Source organism: Bremia lactucae, linkage group LG8, assembly GCF_004359215.1.
Source record: "Bremia lactucae strain SF5 linkage group LG8, whole genome shotgun sequence".
In the NCBI taxonomy this organism is placed as follows: Eukaryota; Oomycota; class Peronosporomycetes; order Peronosporales; family Peronosporaceae; genus Bremia; species Bremia lactucae.
Window position 1 is genome coordinate 2,471,566 of NC_090617.1, and position 26,755 is coordinate 2,498,320.

The 26,755-nt window shown below is 45.6% G+C and overlaps 5 protein-coding genes across 5 annotated transcripts; 3 read left to right on the plus strand and 2 right to left on the minus strand.

Moving 5' to 3' along the window:
- Window positions 1-208: 208 nt before the first annotated feature.
- On the minus strand, window positions 209-4,677 carry CCR75_001831 (uncharacterized protein; the record flags this gene model as incomplete). The annotated part of the gene is made up of 2 exons (XM_067959932.1): window positions 209-4,531; window positions 4,594-4,677. 2 exons carry the CDS (start codon window positions 4,675-4,677, stop codon window positions 209-211), a joined length of 4,407 nt encoding a protein of 1,468 aa, XP_067815746.1.
- A 225-nt stretch (window positions 4,678-4,902) lies between these two features.
- CCR75_001830 (uncharacterized protein) lies at window positions 4,903-6,838 on the plus strand (the record flags this gene model as incomplete). The annotated part of the gene is made up of 2 exons (XM_067959931.1): window positions 4,903-5,025; window positions 5,084-6,838. The coding sequence occupies 2 exons, from the start codon at window positions 4,903-4,905 to the stop codon at window positions 6,494-6,496; spliced, it is 1,536 nt and encodes a 511-aa protein (XP_067815747.1). The 3' UTR covers window positions 6,497-6,838.
- A 1,325-nt stretch (window positions 6,839-8,163) lies between these two features.
- Window positions 8,164-9,237, plus strand: CCR75_001829 (uncharacterized protein; the record flags this gene model as incomplete). Its single annotated transcript, XM_067959930.1, has 1 exon — window positions 8,164-9,237. One exon carries the CDS (start codon window positions 8,164-8,166, stop codon window positions 9,235-9,237), a length of 1,074 nt encoding a protein of 357 aa, XP_067815466.1.
- A 624-nt stretch (window positions 9,238-9,861) lies between these two features.
- Window positions 9,862-15,437, plus strand: CCR75_001827 (uncharacterized protein). Its single transcript, XM_067959928.1, has 2 exons — window positions 9,862-10,076; window positions 10,138-15,437. The coding sequence occupies exons 1-2, from the start codon at window positions 9,879-9,881 to the stop codon at window positions 10,678-10,680; spliced, it is 741 nt and encodes a 246-aa protein (XP_067815472.1). The 5' UTR covers window positions 9,862-9,878; the 3' UTR covers window positions 10,681-15,437.
- Window positions 10,802-15,403, minus strand: CCR75_001828 (uncharacterized protein; the record flags this gene model as incomplete). The annotated part of the gene is made up of 1 exon (XM_067959929.1): window positions 10,802-15,403. The coding sequence occupies one exon, from the start codon at window positions 15,401-15,403 to the stop codon at window positions 10,802-10,804; it is 4,602 nt and encodes a 1,533-aa protein (XP_067815465.1).
- Window positions 15,438-26,755: the final 11,318 nt, after the last annotated feature.

Genomic DNA, 26,755 nt, shown 5'->3' on the forward strand with positions numbered 1-26,755 from the left:
ATATTCTCGTGACATCTATTTGCAATGAATGCTTTTGATCGCTTACATGGTGAGCGAGAGTTTGGGGCTTTACTGACCCTGCGTCTTCGAGGACGGTGTATGGTAGCTGCAAGAATTAGTGAGAAAAAGGAAATAAATTTCTTGTAGCGGCAAGATAAACGCTGATACATATATTTGGTTAGGTACAATATAAATGTTTTGATAAAGATTAAGCTTCTAAGGACAAAGAATTGGTAGATAACTTGCGCCTCATTAGCAATTCTTCGTACTTGACGTTGACCTTCAGGCCCTGATCTTTAGAAAACTTCAAGGATAGTAGCGTTTCCACAGCGTTCAAAGCCAAAGACTGCGCACGGCAAAGTTGCGTGCGATTTTTACGAATACCACAACCTGAAGCAAACAAATCGCTTTTTATGTCGGTGCTTGCCGCATTTTCTTCATTAGCACGATCGTAAGTGTATAAAACTTTTGTTTTCGGCTGCTGGCTAGAATTTTTTGAAGAAGTCGAGTGAAGCAGCTCTACTTCGCGTAACGAAGGTTGTGGCAAGTGGTGCTGGGAATATTTTAAAGGCTTGTACTTCAAGCCATTTGCATTGCCTGCATTTTTCGTGATCTGACGCACGACTAGTTGCGCTGCATACGACAACTTTAAATTATGTAGCGAGTCATAGACATTAGCAATTCGTGCTGGATCCAGATCGCAAGTCATTCTCGTCAGTGGCAACTGACTGTAAAATGTATTAACTGCAGCTTCAATTGCATCGGGTGACGAAAATGTCAAGGCAAGACGCTTTGCGCTGTGAGCAAGCTTAGGGTCCATTAGCACACGAAAGACATGAACGAGATTGGATAGTGTCAACGCATCCACTTCCAACGGTTCAACACCTGCTCCGGAAAGAACTATCGCTTGGCCCCACATCCGCTGAATTAAGTTTCGCGGGACCACACAAGCAACTTTTGCAGCTGCCAAGCACATTGATGTGATTGAAGGATCTCCCCAGTGCACAGTGGCATGTACGTGCGGAAGTATTCGTTTAATAGGAAAATTCTGATCAATTTCAAAGACAGCGTCGTTACCACTGACGAAAAGTGCGGCATTTTTGTTACTGTTTTCGTAACCTTGAAACACAACTTGAACGTTGGCCTTTCGAGCAGCCAACTCAAGAGTTGATACTAGATTTTGTACGCGATGTGTATTCCAGTCACCACACTGAAACCCAAAGTAAATGAGCGGTTTCCTAGTAGAGCTCGAAACGAATGAAAGAAGCTCTTGTTCGATAGCATCTATGTCAGGGTCTTGAATTTCGCTCTCTTGTAATTCAACGAAGCCGACAATTGATATTTCACTACCCCAATCGTGAGGCTTTGGAAGAATTGCAGAATTCCATAGATATGTATGTGGGATGCGCCACTCTGCAAGCAAATTGTTCGCAATACTTCTACCAATTAAATTCAGAGAGGAACGAAATTCATCTAGAATATCATGCAAGCTATTCCACAGCATCGTATCCATCACATCATACGAAGCCGCATTTGTAGGTACATATCGATGCGGTCGGTATAGCTTCATATTCGGACTGATTTGATGGGGAAACGCCTGTGTTCGCGAATGTGGATTGCAACTGAAGCAGTGCAATGGTATACCTAGACGCTCAGCCACGATGGTCTGCCCAAACAGACAAGGGTGCGCAATGATAGCGTCTGCACGAAAAGGACTCTTTGCTTCCAAAAGATCGTCATCAACACATGCCGGCCATAGCGAAAACACGAGGTCGCGTAAATCATCCATTGGAATAGGCGATTCGCGCCAGTGATTTAACGCGCTGTGAGCATAATTTATCAAATGGGATTTGTGCTGCGGCTGTTGTTGATTTTGTTGATGTAAGTACTGCATGAAGCTTTCTGTTGTTTTAGCATTGCCTCCAAGTGGGTAAAACTCTAAGCCAGCACCGAGGATACGCTCCCGGAAACCGCCGCTAGTCGCGATTCGCACACGGTGCCCATCCGCTTTGAGTCGCAGCCCAATTGCAACATATTGCTGGACACTTTCTTCCCACGTGCCGGTTGTCAGCATGACAATATTCATCCTTGGCCGCACTTTACGAGCCAGGCGATCATTTATTTTACCTTTCTTTTTAAAGCAAATCTCGTCCTTTACTTTACGAGCATTGTCGTTTAGTAGTAGGTCAGCAACCTTTTCAGCGCTAGCAGAAGGAATGTTGAAAGTGACACTTTCATTATTTGCAGCTTTTTTGGAAGAGGCAACGAAATGTGCAGCTTCTTCAGTGTTTTCCATGCATACCGCGTTCGATGGAGCGTCTTTTGAAAGTTTATGCTCATCGTCATCTTGAACGGTTTGTTTATCCATGAGTGCCGTAAATCTTTCGATTAGCTTGCTTTTTTCCTCAAGCGTCAACTGAATAGTAACCTGTGTAGACGGTAAAGCATTACCGTCACTATATCCATCTACTTTCGCATTAATGACATTAAGAATCTTTGCTTTGTCCGTAATTGTTGCGCTCTTTTTCATTTCTTCGCCTTCACGAATGTTATTGTTGACTCCACTTGCAAGATTGTCAGCAAACATTACCGTACCTTTAAAAGGACTAATAAGTAATCCGCTTAATCCTTTCGCCAGACCAATAATAGCGCCCTTCGCTCCTTCTTCACTATATCCTTCCGCAGGCTTAACAACCACGTCTTTTAGACCCGATGCAAAGACATGAGCAAATGCGCCTACTCCAGCACATGCGCCTTCAAGAATATTTTTAGGTCCACTAGCCGAATAATTAATGTACTTACACTCCACAATATCATCAAGGGAGTTTTCAGGACGAGACACAACCACAGACCCACACTCATCGCACAGCCTAATTTTGTCTTTCTGACTCCACACTATTGCAGCTCTTCCACAGTCAAGATTACAACGCATTCGATGCAGAGGTAAATGGCGATAAAAGCTTTTTAAAGCTTCACTAACGCCATCTTCCCGTTTTAAAAGTTCGCGCATTGCGGACGCACGTTTTCGAAGCTGCGGGCTTTCCAATGCCTCAAAAGCAACCTGGAGTTTTTCAGTTGTTAATTGTGATATTGGGCAAGGCTCGATACCGACCTTAGCCTCAAAGACAACGCGCCCCCAAAACGGCTGGTCTCCAAAAAAAGGCACGACGAATGTCGGTTTTCCAGCAAGCAGCCCAGCTGCTGTGGTGCCTGCTCCACCGTGATGCACTACTGCCGACACTCTTTCCATGAGCCATTCATGTGGACAGCTTCCAAGAACGAAAATATTATTCGGAATCATGACATTTTCTGCCATATGACTCCAACCTGACTGAATTAATACACGAACACGCGCCACCTCTGCGGCTTCAATAATCATTTTAGTAACATCCTTTGGATTTTGAAGTATCATCGATCCAAAGCCTACAAAAATTGGCTTAGGACCGTCATTTAAAAAAGCCTCAAGTTTTGGCGAAGGTGTGTATGAGGAGGTCAGACCATTTAGCTGAATTGTCCCAACAACATCATAAATATCGCTCCAATCCTCTGGTTTAGGAACAAGGCGAGGACTCCACAAAAACGCATGAGGTATTTCGAGGTCTAGTAGGATATTGCGCCCGCCGTCTCGTTCGCGAATCTTGCTTAGCTGCAGCGTATCGCTACGAAATGCGTTGACCATTTTTTGTGTGCCCTGCCACATTAGGAGATCGACCATTTTGTAGGACAGATAATTCACGGTCTTGGCTTTGCCAGTGTATAGAATGTTCGAAAGCGGATGTGGGAACGCCACTGTTGGCACCCACGGCTGCGGAAACATGATATGAAGCGGTACGCCAAGGCGTTCGGCTACATGAATATGACCGTACGTGACAGGATTTGAAATGATGGCTTGTGCTCGAAACTTTTTGCCGACAACGCCAGGTCCTCCGCCATTTGGGTCTGGCTCGGACACAGCTGGCCATGTTGAGAATAGGATCTCCTCGATCATTTGTATGTTTCGAGGTACGTCTTTCTGAAGTGTTTCCAGGTTTAAAGGGATCAAATGGCCCCCTGTTTTGACCATGTAAGCTGACAGCTCTTTAGGGTCCCCTGCCAGCGGATAGAACTCGATGCCATGACTCGTGACGAAGTCTCGGTAGACTGCATGAGTTGCCAGTCGCACACGATGACCGTCGGAGATTAGTTTCTTTGCGATTGCAATAAACGGTTGCACATCCCCGTGAGTGCCCACAACCATGATGCAGACGGACAAGGGGGGCACGTGAAATTTGCCATGTTCTGTGCTCTGTTTTGTGCTCTGTTCTGTGCGATTTAAGTGGTCATCACAACGCTTTAACTCATCAGATGGATCTTTGATACCATTCTCTGAATGCCTTTCATCAAAGTTCATGCGGATATGGCCCTTGTGGTCAAAGGCTGCTACAGCTTGCACCACGTCCGCGAGAGACGTGAGCTGGCTTCTGTCGGGTGACACACACTGACGCTCATTTTGAATCTTTTGCAAGGTGTCAGCGAGCGCTTTCTTCCATAACTGTAGATTCAACAGCACGTTGATTAGCATATATAACACTTAAGTCACCGCGATGATCTTACCTTGTGCTTCTGCTTGTGCTCAGGAGTCACGTTGTGTTGCTTTTGTTCTTGATCACATTTCTGAGGTTGCATCTCCTCAGCCATTATGTATTACCTCGGTAATTCGTTCACTACTCACTAACTATTATTTGCGCGATGACACTAAGGTTAAGTAGCGATTTGCTTGACCTCTTTACAGCGCGGTTAGAAGATGCACAGTTTTGACAATCCGGAATAATCCTTTGGAGTACAGATGATCTGCGACGTGTGTCAGATAACAATTTCCCTCGCTTCAGTGTCAATGCGCGAATTTAACATCGTTTCTCGATTATGCTTAGGCTCGTGTCCGCCGCTGGAGCTCTAATAGCCTCCATTCAATTCATCAAGGCACAAACTCAGCTTCACGAGAACTTATCAAGTCCCGAGACTGAAGATTCCGTTCCTGTTCTCACTGTACGTACATTGCAAAATGATTTGGTTTCTCGAATTTAGGTAATGAACTTTTTGATAGGACGCACTGGTGGCAAGCACATGGATGGACCATATGATGCCCTCAAAAGCGCTTAACATCTCAGACATCACTCTGCTCTTCACTAGAAACCCAGACTGGGGTGTTATCGGCTCTGCACTAGAAGACGCTATCGTGGTCACGTTTCAGTGCTTTAAGTGCTGGGGCATCTTCCTTTTGTTAGTGGCAGTGCCCATAATGCAAGCGCTGATGTTGGTAGGCGAAGCAGCGCTGCCACACGTGCTTACAGCCACTAAGATGGCTGCAAACTATGTGAGCGAGATGGACCCGTTGCATCAGGCATTTATGGCTAGTTCAGTGCTTTTCATAGTCATCTGTATTCGCCAAGGATACGTGCACAAAGCGAGAGTGCAGTACGTTCGCACGAGAAGATTGCTTGAGCTAAGATACCGAGCATTTGTTGCCAGTTTAAGCGCTAAATGGCGCGTCGTTGCCATTCTGTTGCCTCACATTCTATTCTTTGCACTAAGCTACGAGTTTCTGTATTGGCTACCAAAAATTTCGATGGATATACTAGGCAGTGAAGCACTCTTTGGATTATTTTCTGTGGGGTACCCTTTGGTACGCTCGATTGGAGTTATAAGACGCAAGCGACTATGCCCTCAACGAATCGAGGCGACACCAGGAAAGACAAGTAAACTGATGAAAAAGTTTGAGAAAATTACTATTCCAAACTACGAATGGAGGGCGTACGAAGCGTGTCTTAAGTATTGGGTTACATGGTCGGTAGCCGTTTGTGTGGTCGGCATGATGAAGCTCTGCTTGCCGGCCTTTATAGCGAATTTTTTTGTCGTGCCACTTCACTTTTGCAACGTATTTCTCATTTGGATGCACTCTCCATTTACTCGAGGTGACATTGCTCTATACACGCTGCTTAGTCCACTTATCAGCCCATACGCCAATCGACTTCATGAATGTGAAGCCACTGTCAACGCAAAGGCCGAAGAGAAGACGAATTTCCTTATCCGCATGCTAGTTTCGTTTCGTGTGGTGCCAGAGCAATATGTGTACTTAGCAAAAGACTTGTGGTCACAGGGCCCGGCGCTTTTCGGACTGGTTTTTATGTTTACGCCAGGCTTTGTTGCGTCCCGAGGCTGTTCCTTTATGGGCTTTGGTTTTCCCGCTTATGTCACGATTGGTGTGCTAGCCGAAAAACGAACTCGACGCTACGAATGGTGGCTTGCGTATTTCAGCGTAGCCGTGACAGTTGACTACCTACTGACCGCAATCGGTCGAGAGATCGGGTGGCTACCACTATTTTATCACATGAAGCTTTTGATAATGATGTGGCTCCAATTCCCGTATTTTCAGGGCGCGGAACGGATTTTTAACGCGTGCTTCAAGAGTGTCTTTATAGATCAGAACGCAAAAACTAATGAAAAGAAAGGGATATGAATTTATTATTGGCTACTTTCTGACTAGATAAAGCGTTGCAATACATTCCAAGTGGCAGGCTGTGAGGGCATCAATAATGAATTATATAGCCTCATGCACGCGTGTCAGGACGAATGCCACCCACTTTGCTCTTACTATCGTGTCTCAGCGACAATGTCCTTGCGATACAAATTGCACAAAATTAGTTATAGGTTGTGGGTATTTCTGCATACGATGTCATGAGCGATGGCTTAGCCTTCTCACGACCGTCATGAATGGGCTAATGATATTATGTAAGCGCTCAGCAGCCTCTTCATCAAAGGTTTGGTCTACCACATCTTGGCGCTTGCCCTTAGCTTAGCAAAGCCACCAAATAAGTATATCTTAGAGCAAGGATTAGTATTATCGAGCCATTTGTGCCTAAGGAAAAAAGCCTTTTCGGATATTTCCTGAACAAGAACCGTACAGAATGGGCAGAACACGCATGAATGAACATGTTGGGGCTAACCCTGCTGTCATACATGGAGCAGCGTACTTGTGCCTGATATCAATCGTGTTATGAGATGCAGGAATCTTTAGAAGCGCATTGACCATCAAATAAATTCTTCTTAGCAGTATTTATTTATTGTGTCGCTTCAAACGATACATTAGGCCAAAGCTGAAAGGCAATTGTTTCCGCGTCTAACTCTACAAGGCAGGCAGCTAATATTTTCATCTATGTGGGCTTCTCTGCTACCATGATAAGACAACGCTTCACAATTTCATTAATTTTATAAAAATGTTACTATTTATCGATATTTTATCGGCGAAGGATTACTGCGTGCGTGATCGACAGTTCGAGCAAATTCTGTTTGTAATTATTGTGTGAATGCTATCAAATTTAATATAATGTATAATTTCAACACACTGAAAACGGCAAAGCTCTTGTCTCGATTTGGTGATAAGAATCGCTGCAGATCATCAATGACGCCGATGTCTAGATTGCAGTAATTTCAGAGAAGGAAAAGGATCGAAGACGAAGATTGGCGTTGACGATTATCGGCCAGTAGCGTGTTGATCAATTACTTGATGGGCATGCGATTGCCTTGCAGACAATTCCCAATCCCACGTTACTACTCCAAAACAAAATTTTCTTGGACAAATTGACATTGGGGCATGATCAGGTCTTGCTTCCCCAAATTTTCTAATCTTGCATTTAGAGGCTTACGAACGTTTAATTGACGACTCAGCTTTCGCAATTCGTGAGAATGCCATTTCGGACTACCTAGAGTCACTTAGCTAGTATATTTTTCCGATCGAAAATTGGTAAAATTCTCTATTAAACTGAGAGAATAGATTTAGTGACGCAAATTTGTTCCGATGAAAATTCAGATGGGACCTTGCGTTCACGACTGTTTAACGGAAAGAATTCAATACTGAAGTCTATTTAATGGCGAAATCTTAAGAGTCTATGCGAAGCAACATTTAATGCAAAGACTCTTCTTGATGGTAGTTTGCAATGTCAGAACGCTTAAGCTTTAGGAGAATTAAATAATGCCGATAGTGACAGCTTGTATGCCAACTTGAAATTGTAAGTTTAGTAATTATGTCAATGCATCGAAGGAAACATCAGCTATGTGAAAATCATTCAATCAAAAATTCGTTGTCTAACGGGATGATCCGACACCGAAACTTTTCGCATTTTACAAATGGAAGTCAAATGGACACTGGCACTGATGGTGGTGGCTGCAATTTTTCTGTGTTCCGGGAATTTGTGCATTATCGCATCTAAGGTTGGCGGTCTTGTACCATACAGCAGCATCACAGTTACATTCTTAATCGAGGTGCTCAAGCTCGCATCTATGCTTGGAGCCATTGTTGTGACGAAGACATCTATTCCCGGTCCTCTTCAATTAAAAAAGAGCTATTTCTACGCAGTGCCTGCACTGTTGAATGCAGTGGAAGGCAATCTCACATACATTGTACTGCGCTATGTGGACGCAGCAACGGTCTCAGTGCTCTGGAATCTTAAGATTCTTTTAACCGCCATATTATTCCGCTATGTGCTGAAGCAACCGCTGTCGGAGTTGCACGTATTAGCAATCATTTTGCTGATTTTAGGAGTTTTGACCAGCCAATCTGACCGCTTTCGACAGATTGGCAGTAACGCGTCCGACGACTCACAGAGTTTAGTTTTTGGTTTGTCAATTGCTCTGATTGGCCTGACGTTGTCGTCATGTGCGAGCGTGTTTGCTGAGTGGGCACTGAAGCGGCAAGCGGATTGTCCATTCTTGTGGCAAAGTGTGCAAATGTATGGCTTCGGTGTGCTGTTTAATGCACTGGGACTAATGCTGGTGGATGGAAATCGGTTGTTGTCCGGGGGTTTCTTTTACGGCTACAGCTGCTGGACAGTGGTCATTGTCGTTGTGAATTCTATTGGCGGTATCTTTATGGCTTGCATTCTTAAATATTTGGATAATATTGCCTGCGTGTACTCACACTCGATGGCGATGATGTTTACTACGCTACTGTCCATCATTTTCTTTTCCTTTTCACCATCACTAGAATTTGCGTGTGGGCTTGGTATTTTAGTCATCTCGATGTATCTGTACCATCATCCACTTGCTCAAGTTGTAAGAGAAAAAGAAGCGTCTGTCAGCGATACTAGCAGTGAAGAGGCTGAGAGCCCATCGGTAGCTGTTTCATCATTACAGCTTCAAAATCTTAGAGAATATAAGGAGGTACCAAGCCATACGAGAGTACACGTCAAAGATATATCGTGAAATTAGGCTCTACATGAGCAGCAGCGATGAAGCGTTAGCACCTAGACAACATTAAGCTTAAGGAGTCTTGTAAAGCACAAACGTTCTTTTGCTCACTTATTGAAGCAGAATGTGAAACAATTTTTTTTTTTCTTGCGTCGTTCTCAAACATTATAGCATGCCCGTTGATTTTTGCGTTCGACGAATTGTTAGAGCCCGAGTATTTTCTACTGAGATGTCTTGCAGTTTACTATTGAATGAGCTCTACGCTGCGTCTTAGAAGGCCTCTGAAGCTAGCCACGAGCTTGTAAAAGTCTTCGACAAGCAGCCAAAATTTAACAATCTCATATTTGCTGTTTAGTCGAGTAGCAAGCGCCGCGTTGCATCCCATGTCTTCTCCTTATATGCAAGTTGGAAGCGAAAGACAGGAAAGTTCGGTACCATCAGCGATAACCGCTTGCATCGTCGACCCTATATTTAAAAGTTGTTCCCACAATTAGCGCCAGCATGTCTTTTTCTTCATCATGTTTAGTTAGACTACAACGTGCATTATTAACCCTTCCTTAATTATCACTTCCGGCGCCGTTTCACAAAAGATGGCTACATGATGCAGTGGCTACCGAAAATGAAGAACTACGTGGGTATATCATTTATTCGACTTAATGAGTAGCCTGTATGTGCGTTCGTGTTCGGCTCTCACTTGCCACTGCGCTCCTTTGCGTGCCATAAAAAGCCTCAGGGGCAAGTCAAATGCCAGCGCTCGTTGGGTACGTCGGCAGTGGAGCGATCCTGCGGTGAAGCAGGCTAAAAGGGAAGGGCTACGCTCGCGTGCAGCCCTTAAACTGCGCGAGCTTAACGACGTACGTCTCCAGTAGTAATTACATGCGGCAACGATTTGTTTATTATATCTATACACGGCAGCGCTTCAAGCTTCTTCATCGTGGCGATGTGGTGCTAGACTTAGGTGCCGCTCCTGGCGGCTGGACTCAAGTGGCGGTAGAGGCGACAGCTTTCAAGCTTAACAACACAGAAGGCCCACCGCGAGTTGTGGCCGTGGATTTAAAGTCGTTTGACCCCGTAAAGGGAGCGGTCATCGTGATAGGAGATTTTCGGCAGTCAAGTATCCGTGAAAAATTAAGCGAAGCCTTAAAGGGCCGCAAGGCTGACGTCGTACTTAGTGACATGGCTCCGTCCTTCTCAGGCACGTTCCTTGCGGACAGTCAGCATCAATTGCGACTATGCTATAACGCTTTAAAGATGGCTGAACTTTACCTCCGACCGGGTGGCAACTTTGCGACCAAAATCCTGCGATGCGACGGTTCTGAAGAGTTTCGAGCCGAGTTAAAGGCGGCATTTCATGTTGTCAAAGCCATGAAGCCACCATCGTCGCGACCAGAGTCAACGGAAATGTTTCTTGTAGCAAAAGGATATACTGGCCCATTAAAGGAGCAGAAAGGATTGTAAAAGTGAAACAAATGGATGTAGTCTTTAAATCTCTGGCTCGAGCACCGCCAAAGCAAATATGCACAAGATGTTTGAAACTAATGTCAGACACGACAAACTAAATCACCGCCAACTGAGACGATTAGTTAAGGTCCTGGCCTAGTCGAAGCGCTAGGAGCGTATCGTTGTACTGGGCAAAAGCGTCTTGGATGTCGTCCTGGAGCTGCATGGCTAGCGGGATGAGCTCAACGTTCACTTTGCCACCGATTTGCGCCGACGCGGCTACGCGTGGTTGCAAGACCTTGACAGCGTGGATCATTTCCTGCAACTCAGTGTCCTGGCGGACGTCACCAGCAGCGTAAATAATCTTTTGCAGCAATTGGTGCACGAGCTGCTCCACCTCTTGCAAGTCAGCATCGTTCAAAGGCTCCGCGTCGGCAGCATTAGCCAACGCTTCGCGCTCTTCCTCTTCCCAGCGCTTGCGGGCCTCAGCATATGCCTCACGCTCGCAAATGTCTTGCGTACGGAGCGTGAGGTTTAAAAAACGGTCCAAGTGAATATTCAGCAGTGCATCCGGCATCTGCGTCAACACTTGAGTCATGTAGCGGTTCATTTCCTTTTCACGCTTAATGATAAACTTTTCCTCTTGATTCTTGCCCATCATTGACGAAAAGGGGTGGCGCTTGGGAAAACGAGGAAACCATGGAGCACGCTTGCCACGTCGTCCAGAAGCTGCGGCTTTTAGCTCCTGATGAAGCGCATTAAAGTCATTGTATCGACCACCTACAAGCCAAGCGGTTTTCGATTGCTCCAGAATATCACGGCCCCACGTTACACGAAGCACATACTCGGTATACTCATCGCCCCAATTCTGGTCCTGTTGCTTGCGGTGGCCCAGCATTGTACACGTCAAAATACCTCCTTTGTACGGAATTGGAGGACCGGTAGGAAAATCTTGAATCTTTTCCACCGGGTTAATGAGATTCTCATCATCAGCTGACATTACTGGACCAGCAGGAGCCTCTCCACCTTCACCAAACAGGTCGCGACCAGCCTGAGCAAGCTGCTCTTGGCGCAGAGCATCCCCCGCGACAGCTTCGCCCTCAATCTTTGCATTGTCGCCAGCCACCCAACTCATGTCAGCGTTCTGTAGTGACTCCTGACCCACCATTGCACCAGCAACACCCATCGAGCCAATCGCGCCAATCTGGCCAGCCTGACCAGCCGATGCTTGCAGTGGCTGCACCGATCCCAGCATGGCAGGTCCACTTCCAGCAGCACCAAGGATACCAGGCGCACCGAGTGCAGGAGCCGTACCCAGTGTACCAGCTAGAGCTGCCTTGCGCTGGGCATCATCGTAGGCATTTAGCTTTCGCAAAGCAGCAGCCTCGGCATCGTGTGCTAGAGACGCATCTTGAGCAGCAGCAGCGGCATCCTGAGCAGCCAAGGCGGCAGCTAAAGAGGCAGCCTGCGCACGCTCCACAGCCGCTTGGCGCTTGGCCTCTTCGCGGCCGACAGACCGACGGTAGGCATGCTGAATCGCGGTTGCTGCGGCAGCACGTCGCAGCTCCAGCTGGCGTTGACGTTCTCGCTCATCTTCTTCCTCTTGAATGCGGCGTTGGCGCTCTTCTTCCTCCCGCTGAATTCGCAATTTCTCCTGCTCGGCAGCAAGTCGTCGGGCCTCTTCTACAGCTAAACGGGCTTTGCGAATATGGTGCAGGCGTTGCACAAAGTGACGTTGCGCTTGAATGGTGTAATACGCCGTCAGCCAACGTTTCTTGGCCGAATTTTTTTTCTCTGCTTGAATGCGAGCAGCTTCCTCCATTAGCCGCTTTCGCATCTTTTCGTCTTCTACCTGCGCACGACGCTTTTCTGCCAGTTTGCGGCCAAACTTACCACGGACAATTGACTGAATCTTCACTGCTGCCACATTCTGCTCGGCATTTTTTGCCGACATGCGCTCCCGAGTTTGCTCTAAGAGCTTTTTAAACGCGTTTGAAGCAAGGACACCTCCAATAGCCATCTTCCAGTGCTTTTGAGCCAAAAATTTCCGGCGCATTCTATGGCGGTGCGCATTACGCTGTCGGACAAAGTGCTTGCGAACGGCGTACATACGCATCACCGCCTGCATCTTAACGACAGCGGCCTTGCGTCGTCTAGTGTCTTCCAGTAACCATAAGAACGCGCGCTGTGCAAGCACTTTTGCCAAAGCGTAACGCCAACGACGACGTGCAAGCCACTTGCGGAGACGTGCGACAATCCACGGTCCCATTTTCTTCATGTCAACCTTTAGCAGCGCGTCCAGCAGAGCAATCTTGCCCGTTTTGAAAAACACCTTGGTCCGTCCAAGTCGATAGGCATCATTTTCAACACGGAACGACCACAGCACAGCCTCCGTAAACGTACGGTCATTGTATGCATTAAACATTGGTGTGACTGACGGTGGCAGGACAGGTTTGTAGATACGGCAGATCTCCTCGTAAGCCACACGAGTTGGAAGCCCCACTTTAAGCAGCTCACATGTCGCGAGCATGCCCGAGCAACGTAATTGATCCACGACATACCCGTGGTCAAAAACTCCTGGAGACATTGTCGGGTTGGGCTTGATACACCGAATAAAGTTACAGCGTGTTGCGTTAAGCGTATCCGTAAGTTCCCGCATTTGGTCGCAAAATTTCGCCGAGACACTCTGTTTATGCTGGTTCATAGCCCCCCGGTCTAAATTAGCCGAAAAGAGTTCCTTAATGAGCGAAGATTTACTAGAGGTGACAAAATCTTCGAGATCCTTTGGAATCGTATCGTTATTCTTGTCAATAAAGTTGCCAATAGTATACGGCACACGCGTTGCAAAGTGTTTAACAATAAATTCGTACTTCTTGTCCTTCTCATGAGGCGGTAAAAAATGCGAATGGGCCGCGTGTGTCTTGTGAAGTGTGGCATTCCATTTAGCGTCTGTCGGATTAGGCATCCTGGCTTCCTGGTCCAATAGCGGCAGAATACCGTTTGGCTTTTGAGAAATCAAGTCGATGCATTCGCGATTGTCAGGCCAAATAATCTTGCCAACTTCAATTCCTTCTGCAGCAAACAATTCCTGCTCTGCAATAAATACTTGCTGATTAAATGTAGCTTGCAGGGCTTCGTTGGCGTAATTGATCAGCAATTGTTCAAAGTCATTCTCCTCAAATGACTCAAATCCAAAGATATCCAGTACACCAATAAATGGTAGTGAGTTGTCGCCGTGGCCAAGCGAGCTATTAATTTTCACCAAGATCCACTTGAATAAGTGATTGTAGATGGACTTAGCAATAGCATCACGCACGTAGCTTCCTTCTTTTGCAGTCCGCTTGATTGTAAAGTTTTCCGTCCGCGTTGAGATCTCGCGCGTTGTGATAACATGTAATAAGTTCGCGCTGTCCACGCCGAGTAGCTCCCCGCACGAAGCCACGTACTTTTTCGCCTCTAAAGTCACTTCTCCAGCGTCGCCTTCGGCTGTTTCACGGTTAATCAGCCGAATATTGCCTAAATGTAACAAACCCGATAGCACCGTCCACACTTGTTTCTGGAGCGCAGCGTCGATATTCACAGACCCAAGTGCGCTTGCGACTTCATCAAACAAAATCTCATCGTCCACATTCGGATCTGATACACAGCCACTTTGGTTCAAGTAAGCAAAATTATTCACCGATTCCAATTTCAACTCTTTAGCCAAGGCTTGGTTGGCTCCTGATAGCAAAAAGTAAAAAATATGGAAATTGCGTTCGCCTGGAATTTGCGCCACGACTCGGAATTTTTCGAGCAAGTACGTCTCGACAAATGCACCCGTAAGTGTATTGTCACCAGATTTGAATTGCAGCTTCATGAATTTACCAAAGCGTGAGGAATTGTGATTACGCAGCGTCTTGGCATTTCCAAATGCTTCAAGAATGGGGTTTGTGTCCCACAGTCGCTTGTCCAATTCCAGCGCAATATCCTGCTGAGCACTTTTGCCTTTGCTGGCTGCAATAGCCAAGTGTTCCCGTGACGTCAAGTATCGTAGCACAATCTTTGACGTCTCGGTTTTCCCAGCTCCTGATTCTCCAGAGATGACAATTGATTGGCATTGAGCGGGAGTGCGCAACGCCATTTGCTGGAAAGCTACCTCAGCGATGGCGTACGGGTGGGGTGGGCGATCTCCCATTTGCGTCTTGATGTAGTCCGTCACTTTCGGCTCTACTGTGCGCACCAGCGGGTTCACGGCAATCAGTACATTGGCCATGAGTGTATACGGTCGTAGATTGTCCATCTTAGAGCGCACGCAGAGATTCTCAAGAATGCCGGCCTCGTGGATGTAGTACAGACCCGTCATGTCGTCCACTACGCGAGGATTTACTTTGTACAGGTCACCAATGTCACGCATGTCGAGTTTTTCTTGGCCAAACTTGCCATTTAGTGTCAGAATCATACCCTTCTCCGGGTCTTCCGAAGGCTCGTAGCGCACAATCTCCACGACGCGCCACACGCGCTCTCGGTCCGGGACCCAGATGTGCGCACCCAACTCCACCGGTGTGTGCTGTAGCGAGGCTACAACTTCTGTGGTGTTGCGACGACGAGCCGATATCTGTGCGCGCTTCTTGTTTTCTAAGACCAGCCGCTGCGCAATGCTTAGATGCGCTTCGTCCACGGGCGCGGCAGTGTACCGCTGGAAGCGGTCATACGACGGCAGTGCACTAGACGGCGCCATCTCGACACGCGGCTTTCCCGACATGAATCTTGGCAAGCTTCTTGGTACTGATGCTCGAGGCGGTCGTTTTCGTTCTGTCTTGAAGCTTCTGTCTCTTTGCGAACGACGTAGTTACTCTCGCCGCGTGCAAGTAACAACGCGACGAAATTGTAGGGAGTCTTTGATTGTGGCTAGCGACAAGACGTTTGTGAGATACGACAGTGACGGGTTAGAGCGAACGATTGGCCGAAAAGAACAAGAAAAGAGCGGCGTGTCCGCCGGAAAGGAAGACATGATCTTAATACAAAGTGCTTTTGATTTTTAAGATGGTGGTTTCAATGTGGCAAAGTGCGAGGGGTGCATAAGCCTAAAGAGGAAAATTGAATAAGAAAAGTGAAAGTCCGACAGTCATTAGTTTCGATACATAAGCTGCTTTTTAGTTCACGACATCGGCATTGAACCTGCGATCACAAGCATCAATTCATGCAAAATTTATCTCTTAGTCGTTGCTGATGTGTTCATCAGGCCTTAATCGGCTTCACTCGCATGCTAGGACCTCACAGGCTCTTTAGCTGAGCCTTCACTGATATCTCACTCACTTGTGTATCTCTGCCATATCAGGCTAGCAACTTTTTCAGATTCGTCAGTGACATATCATGATTATTAGATCAGCTGTTGAATGTGCCTTAATTACAAGGGCTTATATTTCACTTAAAATATACGAGAATATCCAAAACTTTAACGCAACCGCATCTATTTGTCTAATTGATGAATTGTCCGTCATTACTCCAATGAGTATTTTGGTCTCCACCTTGTCTGTACCCAAGGGTGAAAAAAAAAACATTTTTTGCGAACTTCTCGGGTGTTTGGTTTAACATAAGAGAACCGATTTTCGGACAAGTTTTTTGTTTTGTTTTATTAATCACTTTTGTTGGGGTCGCCTCCTTCATCCGAGGAATAGTACTCCGCGGTCTGCATATCGCGAAAGGCGCTCATGTTGCTGTTAATGTAGACGAGCTTTTTAACCGATGCCCGCTAAGTGGGTTACGAAGCTTTGAATGGATGAACGCCACTGTGGACAAGTAGCGTTCCGATGCAGCGCTAGATGTTGCCATCGAGAACAGCTTGAGTGCTACAGGCTGCAGATTTGGCCATTGGACACCATCCGACAGCCAGTATTGCAGTGGTGTCTTCGCCTTCGCCAGCATTGAGTATCGGAATAGGTTCGTAGCCTTCTCATGCCGCGCCGAGAAAAGGAAGTCATGAAAAAGGACGTCCGTCTAGTGTCGTCAACGGGCGTAGTGTCATCAATGGGAGTCTTGCAAAGCTTGTCTTCGAGTTCACGGAAATTGGGTGGCGGCAAACCATCACCCAGAAGGCGAGGGTCGAGGAGATAGGACAGACCGTGCGCTACAGTATACATTAATTGGAAGCGGGAATCCGCGAGCTTTGTCAATTACTGAAGTCCCAGCTGGGTGATGGCTACTCGCTCATAAACAGCAGCGAACATGCCCCGGAGGGCATTAAATGCTCCCGTCGAGATTTTGGCCCCTTTTCACGCTGCTTATTGCGCGAAGGAACCTTCAATTTTTCGTGGAGAAGCTTTTAAAGCGACGTCGTAATACCAGTATCTGGTAAAGTGGCTGGGGTACCCCTCTCTGAGAACTGTTGGGAGTTTGAGATACCTCAAGATTTCCCGCACGCCGTCGACGTTTTTGAGCGCCAAGCTCAGGGTCAACTCGCGTCAAACGAAGCTTCCCGCCACTAGAAGTGGGATTAGGTGGATCTATACCCTCGGTGCGGCTTCGATCCATGGTTGCACGGTCAACCGAAGCACTGAAATATCGGCTAGACCTTTCTTCGTTGTGTGGCATAAATGCCGAACGTAACTGGCCTTTGGCCTTTTAAGCTTGGCGAAATCAAAGCGAAGCTTCCTGTTTAAACGAACATCAGCCAGATCCACAGACTCTGATATTCCAAATATTGCGGAGGCGGCGGGCCCGTTGGACCCAGTTGTCAGATGAGACTTCGTTTTCACTTCTTGTTTCGTTTGGAAACAAAACGATTCGGAATTTCCCTCATTAAAATCATCGAAGCCCCACAGGCTTGATCACATAGACGCGTCAGATACTGACCTCGCGTCATTACCTTTGGCGTAAGGTATCGCCCACGAAGAGCGTCGCGAGCAGCGAATTTCTCCGGCGTTCTCGCCGAATCACCTGAGGCCCAGGTGGCCAAACTGTAACCCTCGATCTGTTTGAGACGCTCTTCCGCACTAAGCGGAGTGAATCTATATTCACTATGAGCTTTAGCTTTCGCTATCTCGGCATCTCGACGACGATCTTGTTCCTGTGTGATGAGGATTGCCAGATCTTGCTCTTCATCGAGCGGATTCGTAATGATGTTGGACTCAGGATCCTGTGTCCTGCTCAATGCAGTTAAGATATCGTCGGACACGTTCTGGGAATGGATTTGGGGCCCGCCGACGTTCATCCGGATGCGAAGGCGTGTAAGAACGACGCTCTTTCTCCTCATCCTCTGATGGAAAGTGACTTTCAAAGTCCACCATTCCTTCATCGTCGAGGAAGGTGCAAATAGTCTGTGACTCACGCTTATTTGTCATGGGACAAAGGAATGCAAATCACAACCAAACAGTTAGCTGTTTATGTTCCAACCTCAACGAGGAAATGAATTGAATGTTGTCACTCGGTGTCAACAGTCTGATGGGGTGTGTGTAATAGGGCAGACATCGGTTGGAGAACCGTTGTTGTGGTACATTGACCTTATGGGTAAAATACCCTTCTACCCTATTCTAAAATAGGTAATTACTTAGATCCCAATTATTATGGGTAACAAATGTGGTCGCCGCCAGTTATAAATCTGGCAGCCAAAATATATTTTTATTTAGCTAAAGTAAGGTTTTTAGGTTTAAATAATTAAATAAACTGCAGCTTCCCTTTTGATCTTAAAGCGTGAAGTGCATTCCTAAGGCTTGCGCATTGATCTGTAAGAGAAAGAAGCCTTTCTAAGGTAAATACTACTGGGCACTAGTTGCCACTTGATTCTACAAGCCCCTAAATCCCTTTCATTAAGCTTCAATAGCTTGTACGACTTCCTGAGCTTTTAACCCATTACTTCTATAGAAGTAAGAGACTCTCTTAGTCTAAAGTCTTCCTATGACTTTAAAAGTGAGGTAGCTCCGCTGCAAACGGGGTGTCACGTTACATAAATATTATTTCCTGTAAGAGGATTGATAAATATTTTTTTCTATGAGCGGAGATAATTAAAGAAGTACAAAATTATTCCCTTATTAATTTTGACTTTATAGTTCAAAATTTACCAAATTTGGTAATATTGACGCAATAAGACATTAGTTCTATTGATTGGTTGATTTGAGTGTAAAATCAACCCCGCGTATCTTTACAAGACACGATTAGCATCGCACAAGGAGGCGCATCGCATAATTAGCTATTAATATATTAAAGCCAGTAGATAGACGATCCTCAATGATAGAATTTGATATATTAATACTTTTCTCGATTTCAAAGCCTTAAGAATTACCCTTAGTAGCTAAGACTTCTTCTACTCAGAATCTTCTCTGCACGTCGTGGGCGCGCGGTAGTCGAGGTACCCCGCCTTCACTGTAATCAGTGTGGGTTGGCTAGCACTGTTGTCAGTACTTCAAAGGGCGCTCCAATACACCTGGCAGCCCTTCGTAGTCCGTCCAATGGCCTACGCATGGCCATCCAACATGGATATGGTGAATGAAGAAGAAGGGAGCTTTAAGACCCTCACGAAGGCTATCACGTATCGCGGGAAAGGTTCACTCATATAAATGACCTTGAACGGAGAGCCGGTCAACGTACGAGTTCGGCCGTAGACGGGCCAGCCGTTAGCGCCATGTTGTTCGCTCTACAAAGAGACGAGCATCACGCGGCTATAGCCGGGTCATACAGTGTGAGTTTCACGAAGCCCAAGAAAAAGTAGTCTTGCTTCATCAGCAAGGCATTCCTCAATACTAAAGCTCTACGACCCATTGGTTTTTGGTTGCGTGAGGTCTTAAAGACCCGGCTCAGGCAAACATTTGAGCCTGCACGTGCGCAATACAGGGCTCGAGTCGACATTCTGGATTTGAAGCAGGCACGCGTGATATTCACGCTTATACCCAACATACACGTTACCTGGTCAGTAACATCGTGAGTCATTCAACTGATAAACAAACACAGGTAACTGTGATTATTAAAGGTCTTGCAGACGGTCCTGTCAAGGCTAACCTGTTTCCGGCTTGAACTAGAGAGCTAGACTTCAGCCTGAAACAGGCTTTCCTCCGGGTTTCCGGGGAATCATAAGCTCTAGAGGGGGGAGGGTCCAGAACCCATGGATCCCTCGTGTGCAGAGCAAGAAGCCTCACTCTCTAAACTACAACGATTGCAAAAAGGCAATAGTTGTCAGAAAATGGGTCACTGCACCTATAAGTGCATTGATTCACACCCAGTGCCTAAGAACACTGAAAGAAATGACTGACTACCCGCTAGAAACAGCGGAGGAGGCGGATCCGACGCTCTGCGAAATCGCAACAGCGAGGCGGATCTTAAGAAAAACGGTCGGGGCCAGTAGGTGCGAAGCGCCCTACTATTCCAGCAACGTCAAAACAATTTGCGGGGTTTTTGACGAATGTTGCTCCTCGCACACAATCATTGTGTGTAACTAAGCCAGGTGATGAGATTAACCTCATCGCCTAGAAATTTTAGTGGCAAATAAAGTGCCACTTAGGCACAAGTTAATTGTGGGCCGTCAAATAATATCATTCGACGCCAGATCACAGACTCAAATGTATTGAGCGACATTCCTCTAACGAGGATGACAGTACGCCTAGCAGCAGGCGCATCTGTAACATTAAAAAAACCGTGTAGATACACGTGAAAGGGTAAACAGAGCGATGATGATTTTATCGTTCTGGATTGTGATGACAATTTTGATGTCATCCTTGGACTTGTCCTACGAGTGAGTGCGATGATCTCACTTGTGGTTCACTTGTTTGCACGACTGCAGAAGACCTCAGTGTGAATACGCATCACCTGTGGAGTTAGATCTCGACGGCTGTGCACAAGCACAACAGCGTCGAAGGTCCACCATTGTGACGTGGACATAGTTATTGACGGCTGAGCACAAGCACAGGAAGCGTTGACGTTTGACCACTCGAATAAGTTAAGTGGTACGAAACAAGAATGCTTGCTTGGAAAGCAACAACCAAGAAATATCAAATGTCTATAAGAGACAGTGCGAAAGTCTCAGATCGACTGGAGAGTCGATTGTAGAGTATCTCGCTGTGGTTGCGCAGCCTCAGCTAGAGACAGTTGGGAATGATACTTCCTGACTAAAACTTGAGGGAATAAGTCACCAAGAATATGCGCTAATAAGTCCCCAGAAACCTGTAGTCAAAGGTTCCCAGGTACCTTTAAAAATAAGTTCCAAAGAGGAAACTGAGACAATAAACGTTCTGGTAAATATTGGATCAAGTGTAGGCGCTTATACACTTGACCTGATAGCGCCACTGAAGTTAACTTCGAAGATGACTCAATTGCCAACCTTCGAACCGAAACGTTCTTGCGAAATCTGCGTAGTGGCAAAGTCAAGCAGATCTGCTGCTTGTCTGAGATGACAACTATGTGGCCGATATTCGGTCCGCAATAGTATTTCCTGAGAACGAACGGGTTCTCAGTAGCTCATCGATGGATCCATGGACGAAAGTGTCCTGGATGAGAAGATTCAGATTGAACGTTTTACATCCCAATCCTGGGAGTCTAGCCGAACGCTTAGCAGCGGGCCATGTGAGGGAACCAATTCCCTCACATAGCTCTCCGACCCTAAGCGTGCGTAAAGCAACAGGAGGATGACGGAATGTGCATGCATTCAACAAATTAAACGCTGCAACAAGACAGGCTCAATCGCCGATACCACGAAAAGACGTATTTTTTTTTTTGCTGGCGGAATGTCAAAGAGTACTATCTTTACGTCAATGGATCTGACGATTGGATTCTATCATATCCTTATGCATGTACAGGATATCCCCTTCACAGCAGTAAGCACCCCAAGCGGAAGCTCTATGGAAGCGGCTAGTTGTGCCACAGGGGGCTTAGTAATGCCCCTGCGACATTCAACAGATGTGTAACTAATCTGTAGAAATCAGTGCGGGATTTCAAAACGAGTTATTTTGATGACGGCTTCGTTAATAACAGAGCCATAAACGGAAAGTCCGACAAATTAAGAACATCGTATACACGTCCGAAACGTTCGTACACTCATGCGTAAGCACAAGTTGTATGCAAATATGAAGAATTATATATTCGCCGCAAGCGAAATACCACTTCCGTATCGTGGGTAAGCACGGTGTACGCCCGGATCCAGAAAAAATCAAGACGATCACCGATTGGTCTGTGCCAGTCGATGTAAAGGAACTTAGAAAGCTCTTCGGTTTAGCGGCGTACCTGCACAAGTACTCACGCAATTATGCCGAAATGACAGTGCATCTTTCTTCTTTGTTGAAAAAATGAAAAGTGATCATGGAACGCTGATTGTCAGTGTTCCTTCGAGGATATCAAGCCAAGCTTGATGCAATCGCCAATCCTGGTGTCTGTGACGCTAGCGATTTTGCAATCGGCTGTGCGTAATGCAATATGACACAGACGCGCATAGCGCGTCGTCTGCTATCAATCGCGTCAGCTTCAACTAGCTGAACGCAATTACCGAGTGCATGACAAGAAACTAATTGCCATGAAATACGCACTGGCAAATTTTAATGTCTCTTTCTTAAAAGATAGACTGTTCATTGTCTATAAGGACCATGCCTCTTTACGCACGGTCGTAAACAGTCCACACCTCTCGCGAAGAATGGCGAGACGGTTGTCTTGTTCGCGTGTATAATTTTTCTGAGGAGTATAAACCAGGCGACTTGACGTCGTCGCTGATGCCCTTTCGCGCTGACCCAATTTAAAGCCGACTGCGCAAATTAACGGTGAGCACAAGGCCACTGTGGTTTTTAAGCCGGCTGCGCAAATCAACGGTGATCACAAGAAGTGTTCCGTCGTCAACATTACTTGACGACTTTAGAAGAGCTTATCAAGAAGACAAGGCTCTTAAAGGGTTGATGAACTACCTTAGAATTCCATTCCAATCCTTAAAGGGATCGTCAAAATTGTGTCGATCCTCAACAGATTGGTACACAACACGCAATGTATTACTGTATTACACAGAAATCCTGACCCATAGTGATTTGCGTTTATGCATCGTGTATGAGTATCAATAAGAAGGCATCGTGAACGTGAGGAGACTTATCTCACAATAAGTCGCGGCATCTACTGGCCACGCCGGTATGAGTTTTTCCGCAAGTACATACATGCTTGCGAATTTTGTCAGCGGATGAAGTCCAGTGCTTCATCCCGTGCGTCACAACCTCTGGCTGTTCCAGCAGAGTGTTGGCAGTACGTATCTATGGACTTCGTCTTCGAATTTCCCGACGGTGACCAAGAATAATGGTATTCTTGTTTTTCTGATTGTATCAGCATTATGATACATGCAGTCCCGGAACCGGTAACAGCAAAAAGCTGTGCTCGTGTCGTTGTTGACACAATATTTCGACTCCATGTGTTACCCCTGAACTTGTCTGCGATCAATACCCAGATTCACGCCGGAGTTTTGGCAATCTTTGTTCAAATAACTTGGAACACAGTTAAAAAAAGCAATTTCTGACCATCCTGAAAATATAGATAGACATAGCGTGCAAATTGTATTCTCGAAGAGATACTTCGAGGATACGTTCACTCTTTTAAAAGTTAGATCGAGCTCTTGCCGATGGTAGAATTTGCCATCAACAGTTTAGTGCACGTTTCTACAAAGCATACACCATTTTGTGAATGGCTTAATCCATCACAGATGCTCACCATGTCCACAGTGACTTTTATTCAAGGAGGCGAGGAACTCGCTCGAGCAAAGAACAATCTAGCTCTTGCTCATCATGCATTGACACTCAGATCAATGCGAACGATATTAATGTTGATTCAATTAACGTTGAAGTGGAGAAACTCAGTAATACCCATAAGACTATTACTGACGTTATTAAGATGCTGGAACTATCAGAACCAAAAACGATAATATCATTGAGAACAATACTGCTCTCATTAAAGATGAGGATACAATTTCCGCAATACGCACATATGGCAAGAAAGACAAAAACGAAACCGAGTCACCAAGAATCCCTACTTGTTAGAGAAACAGTGGTCCATTTCGTACAGGATTCCATTGCTGATACGGTGGACCGATAGAAACTGAACTCTGACATAAAGGAAGTGCAAAAAATATTTCATTTATTTTAATGATCTAGTCCTACTCTGTACGGTAAACCTACCAGAACATGTAGTGACGAATGTGGGCAGTTATAATACTGCTTAGTGTATCGGCCCGTTTCGTGTGCTGAATCGCCAAGGCAGTGCGTACAAGATCGAGCAACTCGAAGGATTCGTAAGCATCCTACGTTTTATATCGGGCGTCTCCGCCCGTACCATCAGTACGAGGCTTCTTCAGATTTGGAAGTTAACTGGCACGGTCTAAGGCCACCGCCAAAGCCTGATAAAAATCCCGAGACAAAGCATGATAGTCAAGGAACAAAGTTACACTACATCCTCTAAAGATAAGATCTCTTGACGAGCTTTCACCAGTCTGTTTAAGTGACTGATAGGTCCGTCATTTGCAAGTTAATCATCCGCAACTTGCACACTATTTTCAGCTGCTCGCGAGAAACATCGTCGACTACCGTCGCTGACTCGCGACGACGGGATCGCTCGTGATCAAGGTCCTCCCCAAAAAATGGGGGATGTGATTCAAGTCATGGTGACGACTTTGGTTCGGCGAACGAGGTGAGCCAGATTTTATACTTTGTTTCCACATCCATCGACAGATTCGATTGGTGGAATAAGTTTTCTGGTTGTAAGCTTTTTAAACCACCGCGGGGTGAAAGGGGCTCGACCGAGTTACCTCATTCGATGACGAGAGCATCCACGCTCACATAATAGCTGGGAACCTCGTTATAAAAAAACCGATGGACGTTTCAGGTCTCATTTGACAGTGCCACGAGACCCATCCTATTTCACAGAGGGTCTATAAAAACAAGTGCCTCGTGCGCTCGTAAATAAAGTTGAGGTATTCAATTCCTTTGCGTATCTCACAAAAAGATGCGTGTCCTCCCAACGAGGATCTGTAAGAGAGTGCCTCCTTAGGGGCATGAGTTCTCCCATGAAAAACAAGGTAAACCGCCTCTCAAGACAAATGGTGTAGCTTGTAGCCTGCACCGACTACGAACTGTTTTTCGAACCGGTCATGGGAAGCATTAAGTTTGTGAATCCAGAACTCGCAGCCTACGCTTTGCACATTCGGTACAAATGCTTCCCAAGCTTGGAACAAAGGAAGGACATCCTTTGTCCGCTTACAAGTGTACCATCGGTGCGGGAAAAAGGATTCGATGAACAATTCCGTCTCATCCTCACCAGTGAAGCCTGGATAAGTGAGTAACGGAACTTTGTACGGATCAGTTGTCATACAAGACCCAAGCGTTCAGTCGCCCGAAGAGGGGAAGCAGGGCTTTTTTTTCAAGAGCAAACCGCAAAACATTGCGTTTTCCGTCTCCCGTTGACTCATGGTAACGTTAGCGCGAACATTACTCTCGGACATCCGTCCCTGGTGATGCATACTAGCACCACGAATAGTATGCTTACCGAAGTGAACTTATAGATCCCTGCGCTCCTGGTGATGCATACTAACATCACCAGAGTTACCATCGTCCATAATGTCATCACATGATGACTTCCCACAAAAGGATCCGGCGAGTCAAACAAATTCGTCATCACCTCTTTGGTTGTCATTTAGAAACCGTAGGTTCAACGGCCGTGGCCCCACGGGATTGGAAGCCTTCACAGTAGCTACTGTCACCTACAATGGAAGTAGCAGGTGACTTGGACCAGTCACCTCCAGTTGGAATAGGAGGTGACGCAGTCCTTAAAGTAGACGAACTATCATCTACCGAAACATTTGTATCGCTAGCAGCTGCATTAAGCCGCGTTTCCTACAAGAGGAATAATAAATATTATTTCCTATGAGAATAAATATAGAAATACGAAATGCGTATCCTTAAAAGATTTTGACCAAATAGCTCCAATATTACAGTATTGACGCCATAAGACATTGTGTCTATTGATTGGTTGATTTACGTTCACAAGACACGATTAGACGTTGCACGTCGCACAAAGAGGCGCATTGTATAATGAATTAGTAATTAATCAAAGCCAGTTGATAGAAGATCGTAAGAAAGTACTTAATATATCAATACGGTTTTACTTTTTTTCGATTGTAAAGCCCTAAAATTTACCGTTAGTAGCTTCCTTGCACGTCGCGCACGTGAAGTTGTCGAGGCACCCCACCAGCGTAGTTTGACTAGTACTGTTATCAGTACTAGCAAAAGGTGCCCGTTACATCCACGCTTAACGATATTTATTAAAAACGGATGCTGATCGAAAAATTACCTACTAATTTGCTCCATTACAAGTACAAATTAAGTCTTTATTATATGATTGAGAATGCCCGAAAAGCTAGCAGGCTTCCCGTTAAACACTTTTCATACAAGAGCAATCACTAGTTCTATGTTATTAAACATATCAAAAGAGGAAAATTTAGCATGTCTATGCTACATCTCGTCCTGCTTAACAATTACACGCTAAATGCAACGGGAACCTTTTGCTAGCACTGACAACAGTACTACTCAACCTACACTGATTGCAGTGAAGGTGGGGCGCCTCGATTACTCACGTACACAACGTGCAGAGGAAGGTTATAAGTAGTTAAGAAGTATTAGCTCCTAAGGGTTAATTTTAAGGCTTCAGAATAGGGAAAAAATAAAACTGTATCAATGCTTTAAGCTCTATAATTACGATCTTCTATCTACTGGCTTTAATGTATTACTTATTTGTTATACAATGCGCCTCTTTGTGAAACGTGCGACGCCGAACGATTGGCGGGGTTGATTTAAACGTAAAGTAACCAATTAATAAAACTAATGTCTTATTGCGTCATATACAACTTTGGTAGTATAGGAATTACTAAGTCAAAATTAATTAGAGATAATAAGTTTGTACTTACTTATTTACTCTTATTGGAATCATTTATATCATTTCTCTTACATGTAATTAAATTTATCATTCCTCTTATACGAAAAATTATTTATATAATGGGACACCCCATGACACCACCCCGCCTCTTAAACAACAGTCACTATCGTGAATGATGAAGAGTGACAGAGAGCATCTATGTATAAATAAGCATTTGCTAGACTTCATTTTCATTCCGACTGTT

Bases quoted from the DNA above. Each gene is read 5' to 3' on its own strand.
- CCR75_001827 (XM_067959928.1), top strand. From the start codon at position 9,879: ATGAGTAGCCTGTATGTGCGTTCGTGTTCGGCTCTCACTTGCCACTGC. The intron at 10,077-10,137 runs GTACGTCTCCAG...TATACACGGCAG, and splicing joins AACTGCGCGAGCTTAACGAC to CGCTTCAAGCTTCTTCATCG.